Genomic DNA, 9,979 nt, shown 5'->3' on the forward strand with positions numbered 1-9,979 from the left:
GTATTTTATTTTATTTTATATGAATAATAATGGGTGCTAGATTTCTTAAAGCAGTATCTAAATTGACATATATATGAACTCTTCTCGTTCTATTTATAATAGACATGTATAAGAAATATTCTTAAGAATTCAAATTCAAGTCATACACAATGAAAGGGCGAAAATAACAAAATTTAAATTACTCATAATAAAAGTATAAACTAAACATATAATGACATAAATTTAAAAGAATTGTGTGACCTAATGAGAGGAGGGCTTTGTAAATAGACTTCACTAGTAGGGTTAAGAATAGTACAATATTTGTTGTCTTTTTTTTTTTTTTTTAATCTTTATTTAGTTACTATTTTTATTTTTATTTATCACAATCTTCTTTGTTGTCTCTCTCGACCAAAAAGTGTGCAATGGTCCAGATAAGGAGTGTCGGTCCAAAACTGTCTTGTCCACTAACAGTGACAGAAATTACAAAAATGGTATTTTGGTAATTCAACCGCCATGGGTTGCCCCAGCTATCAATAACCAATGGCTGACCCGATAAATCTCCTATATTTTATAAATAACTGCACATATACTTATAAGGTTCTCTTCTGTACCCCTTGCACTTCAAGTTGCAATTTCAACTCGCTCTTCTTTCGCTTCTCCCACTTTCTCTCTCTAAAACACACACACGCACAAACACACACACTCTCTCTCTCTATAAATTTGTGCTTGCTGGATTAGGATGTCTCTTGTGGCTTCACAGATCTCCTCACTTTGCTGAAATTTCCTTTTGAAGTCCCATCACGGTACTTTTTTGCTTTTTAGTTAATTTTTTTAATGTAATCTTTGCGCTTTTTTTAATTTCTATATTGATTTTCAGTTGTGGAGGAGTGTTTGTGTTGTTCATCGATTGTTTTATGTGTTTACTCGTGTTCTTCTTCATATTATTTACTAAAATTGGCTGATTCTAGGGTTTTGAGTTGTTTTAGATGCTGATTTGTTAACAACTGTTCGATGGGTTTATGAGCTTCTAATGCTTGATTATTGGGAATAAAATCATGAATGAATAACTATGGAGCTGACTTTTTTTTTTTTTTTTTTTTTTTTTTTGTTGCTTATTGGATGTTCTGATCTTGAAAGAATAATTAATTGATAGATTGATACTTCTAATTATTGGCCTTTTTTTTTTTTTTTTTTTTATTTATGTAAAACACAGGTTCATTGGTAAATTGATATTTTATTTTTTATTTTTCAAATGATTGAGGATTTTTGGTCTTTTTCTTGCTGCTACTAATAAGGGTTATTTTACTATCAATAGAATTTTTGGTATTTCAGATCTGATTGAGTTCGAGGTTTGGAATTTAGACTCTCTTCCGATGTGTTTTGCATATTATTTATGTCTTTGGGTTTCTCTTGTATTATATATGATTTATTTGGCTGAATTTCAGTTTCTGAAATTGGTTTTATATGAAAATAAGAGTTCTTTTTTTCTGTTCAAAGCTGTCAGGTTAAGAATAGCTTGCCTGATTTATTTATTTATTTACCCGAATAGCTTGCTGTGAAGGATATTTTTTATTTTTATATTTAATGTATATAATTTTATGGAGGGTATAATTTTCTCTAATCTCAAATCAAAACACTATGTATGGATGATGTGAATTGCCTAAACAGCAATTCATGAAAAGTGAACAACCAGTTGATCTCTGAAGATTATGAAATAGAATAGATGAGAGTAGTAGATAAGGGCTTTGGAAAATATTAATTTACTTGTAGTTGGCTTTATATAGGACATGCATACACAATGTAGACAATGATATAATATTGTTGGACTGCCAAGGATAAATTAGAAGCAATCAAGGTTTCTGGCAATGTAAAGTATGAAGTTTTAAGAAGGCTGTAATATATAATGTGTAGTGAGTAAAAATTTATTTTTGTCTTCTTCTTATCTCATCTTTTCCTGTTTCCATCTTGTTCGGTGTTGGTGGCAGAGAAGTACTCACTTTTTACTGTTTCTAGTACAGTACTTTTTATTTAATGTTCTCTTAATGATACATAGTGTAAGACTGTAAGTTCTCTTCAACTAAAATCTATTGCTCATCTTAGATTGTATTTCTTAAACTTTCTTGTTCATGTCTTCTGTTGAAGTTTTATATTTAATATCAAATATGGTATGCAATATAAATTCATAAAAGTGTTCCTCTTCACCCCAGTAAATCTCTCACTCAAAAAGAAAAAAAAAAACAGAAGTGTTCTGTCCATCAGACTTAGATGCTGGAAATAACATGTAAAACTTAAATTTTGCTGTTAATGCGATTGTCAGAAAACTTTTTGAACACCTTAACACTAAAATGAGATTCTTCAATATCCAAAAGTATGTGCACGGGTAGTGCCTTAAGGGGAAATAATGTTCCATCTGCTTTATCATTATACTTGGGATAGTTGGAGAAATTTGCATTGAATCGTGTGGTTTACAGATTAAATTATCAATGTTTTTTTGGGTAAACTTTGTATTGAAATCTATTGGTTTGTTTGTCTTCTGCAGCTCATCTTAATATTGTATAAATCACGTATAGCCAATTCTGGACTGTCTTCTGATGAAATAACATGTTTGCTCCCTCAATATTATCCTTTATTATTAATGTTGTTATTTATATATTTTGCTTTATTTGAAGCTTGAATTCTAGGTTAGGTTGGAAAAAGACTATTAGTATATTGGTTCTAGGTCATTGTTACACATATTTATGTAGTTTACCTTGTTAATAACAGAACTCATAAGGTAGCTTTTCCCATTCATATGCGATTAAGGCAAGGATGATGATGATGATGATGATGATAATGATGACAACGATGGTAAGGTAGCTATTGCTGAATGGGAAAAACTGGAAAGTGATTGAGTTGGCCTTGCAATTATCTTTTTGATGCATAATGCTTCTTCTTTATACTCTTTAGCTTGAACTACTTGGTGTGGTGAATTTTTATTAGAACAGCCAAACAAAATTTCTTTTTGGGTGTTATTATGAATCAATTCTCCTTATTCTGATGAAAGTGTGAAGCTACAGCATTTGCAAATCATGAAATGATAGTGACATTGGTATGGATATGGGTTCTGTTTAACACATACTATCCTACGCTTTCCTGCAAGTGTCTTGATTCAGGAAGAGACAAACACCTCCCTAAATCATTTGATGTTCCCATGGGTTCTCTATGAAGTATGTTTCTTTTTATTTTTAAAATGGATATTTCTAAGTTAATGAAATAGGCACATTGGATTATTATGCTACTGTATAAAAGGTCCTTTTAAGCTATGGTTTGGATACAAGAAAACATTCGATCCTTTGACCATCGAGCCATGTTCTTGCATCCAATGATTTGAGGGATAGATAAATCTGACACCTGGAGAAGACTCACACTCAAACCTTTATTACAATCCCTGTAATATTGGAGGACAATAAGCCTGTGAAATTTTATTAATTTCTTATGAATTTCCAGATATCAATATATCCTCTGACTAATGAAGTGATTTAATATTTAAATCCGAAACAGTGATAATGTGTATGATATACCTACTTCTGTGTTATTTTCTGGTGTTCCTAATTCGGGCAAGGACAGATATTATAAATTAGTTTAGTTATGTAATTAGGTTAATAATTCTTATTTTGGTTTTGAGATAGTTGAGTCATACATGTTTACTTCTTTCGTGATAGTTGCATTAATATTTTTTTTGACAATTTGTTATTGGTGATCTAATTATGTTGGCCAGAGTTCCATCGATTCTTTCTTATAACTTTTGTTTTACTAGTTGCAACTCGTTAATATTGATTCATTCCAACATGCTTGAAGCACTTAGAGTTTCTTTTTACATTATTGACTCGTGTAACTCATTAGCCAATTATCATATACGTATGACAGAATTAACATCAAGGAGCTATATGATACCCTTAAATATTACTCCATCCGTCCCACAAAAAGGGTCCACCATTCCATTTTTGGCTGTCCCAAAATAATTGTCCCAATTCAAAATCCAATATACTATTTTTTAATTAGGGCTATAAACGAGCCGAGCCGAGCCGAGCTTTGGGTGTTTCGGCTCGGCTCGTCATAGTAAGAAGATGCTCGAGCTCGATCGAGCTTTGCCAGTCTAGGATCGAGCTCAGCTTGGCTACTCGTTTATTTATACCAATAAAAAAACAAACTGTTATACTCCGTATATTTGTACCCACTGGAATTGATTTCCATATCAAGCTTTGTTTCCATCTCCAGAGCCCACTGATATAGATTTCGATATCAATCGTCAAAGTTTCCATATCAATCTTCAGTGTTGATCTCCAAATCTTACACAGTTAAAAAATACTCCTAATTTTGATTGTGTCAATATGAAGAGAAGAGGAAGGAGGAGAGACAGCACTAACCTGACAGTAGCATTTTGCAGCTGTTGCCGATCTCAGTGGGTTCGTTTTTCCGATTAAAATTGCCTCTGCTGTAGGATGTTTGGGGGAGGGGGTGGTTAAAATACTGATGTGGCTAGGGTTTATAGAAGGGGGAATGGTCTTGGAAATAAGAAATGGGTTTGGGTTAGTTTATTTTCAGTAAGTGAGAGAGCTAAGAGTTTTACACACAAATGGGCTTGGGGCTAGACCCTTGTATTTTTGAAATGGATTAAATGTTATAAATGTTGGGTGGGGCTGCATCGGACTTAACCTTATTTAATGGGTAAAAGTAAAACATTAATTTGGATTAATTAAATATTATGGGCTCATATCTATCTATCTATCTATATATATATATAGTTCGAGCTTTAAATGAGCCTTTAAACGAGCCTGTTCATGGACGCGTTCACAAACAAACGAGCCGAGCAGAATGGTGTTTGAGATTGGCACGTTTATTAAACGAGCCTAAATTTTGTTTGAGCTTGGTTTATTAATCAAACGAACACGAACCGAGCCCTTAGCGAGCTGAGCTCGAGCTGTTTGTCAACCGTTTGTTTCATTTACAGCCCTATTTTTAATATTCATAATTTACCCTTCTTGCCTTGAAGTTATAATAGCATGAGGACCCATCATAGAAGGGTATATTTGAAAATTCATTCCCTACGACTATAATAAAAAAAAAAAAAATTTAAATACTACACTCTTAAAAAGTTAGATTCCCAAAAAGGGACATTTTTTGTGGGACAGAGGGAGTAATACTTTTGCACATTTAGTTTTGTTCTGCAACATTTTTCACTGATACTGGCGTGCCTTTCATGCTGAACTTTTAAAGTGCCATATATGCCACTCTGCATGATTGGTGGTGTCCTGCTTTATGATCCAATTACTAATGGTAACTTATCCAATATGTGTACTGCTAAATAAGTTGGAACTATTGTTGATGTGTTATTTTTGCGGTTAAATATTGGACTCTTATTCTATCACATTCCACCTTTTCTAGTACTGTTTTATCATATAGCCATTTAGATTTGGTATCTTTGCTAATTCAGTTAATAGTGTAGGATAAAATGTATATCTTACGTTGGCAAATAAAATATATCTTTGTTATTGCCCCTCTGAATTTAATTTTGCGAAAGGTTTTGATTATGACTGCATTCTGCGTTAGAACATATCACTGCAACTTGTATATTTTTAGCCAAATGACGGCAACTTATCACTTCAATGTATTATCTGTACTGATTATATCTATGATTATACACTTTGTTGTTCTTTCGTAAGGTTAATACAGAATTGAATAATTATGGTGCATTCTTTTCTTTGTCAGGTGAATGAGGCTTAAGGAGTTTACAGCAAGGAGCATAAGACGCTCCACAGATCTCTGCACATCAATATCGACTGCTTTCCTTATTGGGTTCTATCCTAGAAACGTAATCAGATATATTTTATGATCCAAGCGTTTCTAGTTTTAGATCTGGTACTCTGATTGTGGACATTCAGTAAAAATGGATAGGTCAGACACAGCAGGCTTTGTGAGTGGTGGAGGTAGCTTATTAAGATTTCTCCAACTAGTTCTTTTAGTCCTGATGTATAGGTCTTCAAGGAGCAAGTAATAAACCTTGTTTTGCTATTTGGGCCCCTTCTTCCTCAGTAAAATAGTGTGAACAGCATCTAGAGAATGGATCTGAACAAGAAAAACATGATGTTTTCATGTAGAAGTGAGCTCATGAAAAATAACAACTATGGTGATACGACTTTACGTTTGGATTGCTTTGGTTATGGAGGTAGCAGAAGTGTTGGATTTGGGAGTACCCAGAGTAACCCTGGAGATTGGGTAGTTCCTTCAAATGCTGCTGATGATGGTTGCAGGTTGGTACTTGGCTTGGGTCCAACACCAAGTACATACTCTGATGATTATTACCCTGTTGGGGTAAATAAAAACAAAGGATCAGCCACCACATTGCGCCGAGGGCTGCCATCGGAGGGTGATTCAATCCTAAAACTTGGCCTTTCTGGAGGAATTGAGGAAGTATCAGGTGGGCTTGAATATTCAGTATCATCTCAGGGTGATTTGAGTACACCTCGTCACCCTAACCAAACATCCATTGGTGGTAATAGACTTGTGATTCCTGTTGTGGATGAAGGTTCTACCACAGCCAAGAAATCTGGTGGCTATATGCCATCACTTATTCTAGCTCCTAGAATGGATAGTAGCAAAATTTTGTTTCAAAAGCAAGAACTTTTAGAGTGTGGTGCCAAATCCCATTGCCATCCTTTGTTGAGCTCTGAACCTTCTGCTGTCACAAATTACTCGGTGGAAACTTTCTCTGAGCCTGGAACTTCTGGGACATCGTCTGATTACAGAAGTAGTAATCCTAAGAAATGCAAGTTTATGGGGTGTTCAAAAGGGGCACGCGGGGCAACAGGCCTTTGTATTGGTCATGGAGGCGGACAGAGATGCCAGAAACCAGGTTGTAGCAAAGGTGCTGAGAGCAAAACGGCCTACTGTAAGGCTCATGGAGGAGGGAAGAGGTGCCAGCAACTAGGATGCACTAAAAGTGCCGAGGGGAGAACAGACTACTGCATTGCACATGGTGGTGGGAGACGTTGTGGGCATCCAGCCGGGTGCACTAAGGCAGCACGAGGGAAGTCGGGGCTTTGCATCAAGCATGGTGGGGGTAAGCGGTGTAAGGTCGATGGCTGCACCCGTAGTGCTGAGGGGCAGATTGGCTTGTGTATTTCTCATGGGGGTGGTCGTCGTTGCCAGTTCGAAGGTTGTAACAAGGGTGCTCAAGGGAGCACCATGTTTTGTAAGGCACATGGTGGTGGAAAACGTTGCATATATGCAGGTTGCAGCAAAGGTGCCGAAGGGAGTACACCACTTTGCAAAGCACATGGTGGTGGAAAGCGCTGCCTCTTTAGTGGTGGTGGGATCTGCCCCAAGAGTGTACATGGAGGCACAAATTTTTGTGTTGCCCATGGTGGTGGAAAGAGGTGTGCTGTTTCAGGGTGCACAAAGAGTGCACGTGGCCGTACTGATTGCTGTGTTAGGCATGGAGGAGGTAAGCGTTGCCGGTTTGAAAACTGTGGGAAGAGTGCCCAAGGGAGCACAGACTTCTGCAAGGCTCATGGTGGGGGAAAGCGATGCAACTGGGGAGAGGGAAAGTGCGAGAAATTCGCAAGGGGAAAGAGTGGGCTGTGTGCTGCTCATAGCAACATGGTTCAAGACCGGGAGACAAAAATGGGGGGTATGATTGGCCCCGGACTCTTCCATGGCCTTGTACCTTCATCCTCAGCTGCTGTGAGCCACTCAGGTGGATCTGTTCTCTCAGATTCTATGGATTCACTGGAAATGCCAACCAAAAGACAACAATTCATACCTCCGCAGGTATTGGTTCCTTTATCAATGAAGTCCTCCTCATCTTATTCAAGATCGTTTAATGAGAAGCAAGAGCAAGAAAACATCAGGGGCAGCATTCGTGGTGGTCATGGGGGTGACATTGTGATTCCCGAAGGGAGGGTCCATGGCGGTGGTCTCATGTTATTGTTCGACGGAAACCTGAAGAATGCAATTGATGGCATCTGAAGTTTCATGGTCGCATTGGATTGCCCATTTTTATGTTGTTGATTATTTATTTTTCAACAATGGAATTGTGTATAAATGTTGAATTGTCTGTTCAGTGACTTACAGATTGTACCTGTTTGATACACTTCTTGTTAATAATATTCTGTTGTAAAGGCGCTCTTGCACTTCTCTTTATAATATTTGCCTTCGGAACATGCTTGTATTTGTCAACTGACCAGGCAATTTGAAACTCTCACTTTGAACTAGAGGGTAATTTGTTAACTCAGAATTAGGTGGTTGGTAGAATATACTCTGTGACACCTTTCTGATCATGAAAACTCAACAAGCAAAGCATTCGCAGTGGTATAGCAGAATGTAGCAACAGCGAATCAACTCAGGGTTCTTCATCAACCTAGGTGCTGATGTTGCCTTGTTACCCTATTACCATCTCTATTCCATTAAGAAGTCAAGTTCCTCTAGGATTATGACAATTTTACCCTTGTGACCGGTACTGACCTCGTTCCTTCTCGACAAATTCTAATCACGATGAATAAAAAATTAATTTCTATTGACTATTACTAACCTCGTTCCTTCTTGACATATTCTTCAAATTCGTCTCTATCCCTCATGACTGTTACTGACCTCGTTTCTTCTTGACAGACTTTCAAAATTCATCTAATTTTGAACCCCTCCTACTTAGTTATAAAAATTGTGAGCTGTTTCACCTCATAGGGGAAGAAGATTGGGGAAACAGGCTTTCTCGCCGAAGAGACTCATGATGAGGAAAGCTGCTGAACCCCGAGCACTATAGAAATATCTCCGCGGATGTCCCATGATTTGGCCAATCAGACAGACATGCAAGACAGGATGTAGGCAGTCATCTATGGCAAAAAAACTTGGACCTTGGACATATAATAGTTCCGAATCGAGGCCGTAGCCATGCCCGTTTCTACTTCTACTGGGCTTTTCCAAATCAAATATAGAAAACAAGAGTTTGATTGCTTAGGCGCTCCTCCCTTGCCAAACCAAGAATTCTATTCGATAGAGAAGGGAGCCGGAGGAACCTGGAGAAAAAGAAGTCAACACTGGCAGAAGCGTATTTCTTCTTATCTCTTCTTGTATTGTCGACCAAGTTTGTTCAGTGGTCGTAACGGTAACGTAATTAGTCTTAAAATGAACCACAGAATGGAAATCACTTTCCCGCACTAAGAGCAAATTCTAAAATAGTGCAAGGGGGTAGGTCGCGAAAAGAAAAACGGGGCAACATCAACATGTCTATTTGAGAGGATTGAATGCGATTAGAAGGGGGACCGTAGCCAAGGAATGAGGGGGGTGATCCATACGGGGAAAGATGAGAAAGAGGCTTAAAACGTTTCTCCTCGACAAACTTTTAAAATTCATCTAATTCTGAACCCCTCCTACTTAGTTATAAAAAATGTAAGCCATAATTTCAGAAGTGGACGTATAATATGGGATAGAGAGAGTATATCAATAACACTTTAAAATTAGTGTATTTTTATTTTTGTAATCTTTTAAATTTCCAACTAAAAAGGAATTGATATAGTATATAATTGTTAAATATTTGTTTGCATTTATACAATTTTACAAGAAAATATATTAAATTTGATTAGGATTTTGGAATTTTATTTTAATTTTGTAAACTGTCCGCTACCAAATAATCGAATTAATTTTTTTAACTAGTTATGATGAATCTAAAAAAAATTAATCCAGACAAATTGAATAGGACTACTAGTCGTAGATAATCCTAAGCCACCTAAACAGTCCTTACTATGAACTTTTAGAAATTAGGATTAAGTTTTAAAATGAAGTGAAAGCATAAAATAGTTTGTTATATAGTTAAAGAACTAATTTAAAAAAATAATAATAATTAAATTCTCATTTTAGAAAACTATTTTAGTAGTTTCATAGAGACTATTTCTATTTCTATTTTATTATTATTATTTTTTCGTATTAAAAAGTGCTGAAGATCTTGTGGGGGCCACAAACTGTGGTA

At 36.3% G+C, this 9,979-nt stretch overlaps 1 protein-coding gene across 3 annotated transcripts; it reads left to right on the forward strand.

Annotated features, from left to right (window-relative positions):
* The first annotated feature begins 570 nt into the window (after positions 1–570).
* Positions 571–8,163, forward strand: LOC132300345 (uncharacterized). 3 transcript variants are annotated; one of them, XM_059797376.1, is made up of 3 exons: positions 571–782; positions 2,743–2,831; positions 5,728–8,163. In XM_059797376.1, exon 3 carries the CDS (start codon positions 6,079–6,081, stop codon positions 7,984–7,986), a length of 1,908 nt encoding a protein of 635 aa, XP_059653359.1. In that variant the 5' UTR covers positions 571–782; positions 2,743–2,831; positions 5,728–6,078; the 3' UTR covers positions 7,987–8,163. The 3 variants fall into 3 exon arrangements, with proteins under 3 accessions (XP_059653359.1, XP_059653358.1, XP_059653357.1); XM_059797375.1 differs by having other exon boundaries at positions 2,743–2,826; XM_059797374.1 differs by lacking the exon at positions 2,743–2,831.
* Positions 8,164–9,979: the final 1,816 nt, after the last annotated feature.

The sequence above is a fragment of the Cornus florida genome, unplaced genomic scaffold, assembly GCF_030987335.1.
Source record: "Cornus florida cultivar Cherokee Brave unplaced genomic scaffold, ASM3098733v1 CherokeeBrave_3.0.0_Hap2_Chr03, whole genome shotgun sequence".
NCBI classification, from domain to species: domain Eukaryota; kingdom Viridiplantae; phylum Streptophyta; class Magnoliopsida; order Cornales; family Cornaceae; genus Cornus; species Cornus florida.

Coding starts and splice junctions, on each gene's coding strand:
- LOC132300345 (XM_059797376.1), top strand. CDS start 6,079: ATGGATCTGAACAAGAAAAACATGATGTTTTCATGTAGAAGTGAGCTC.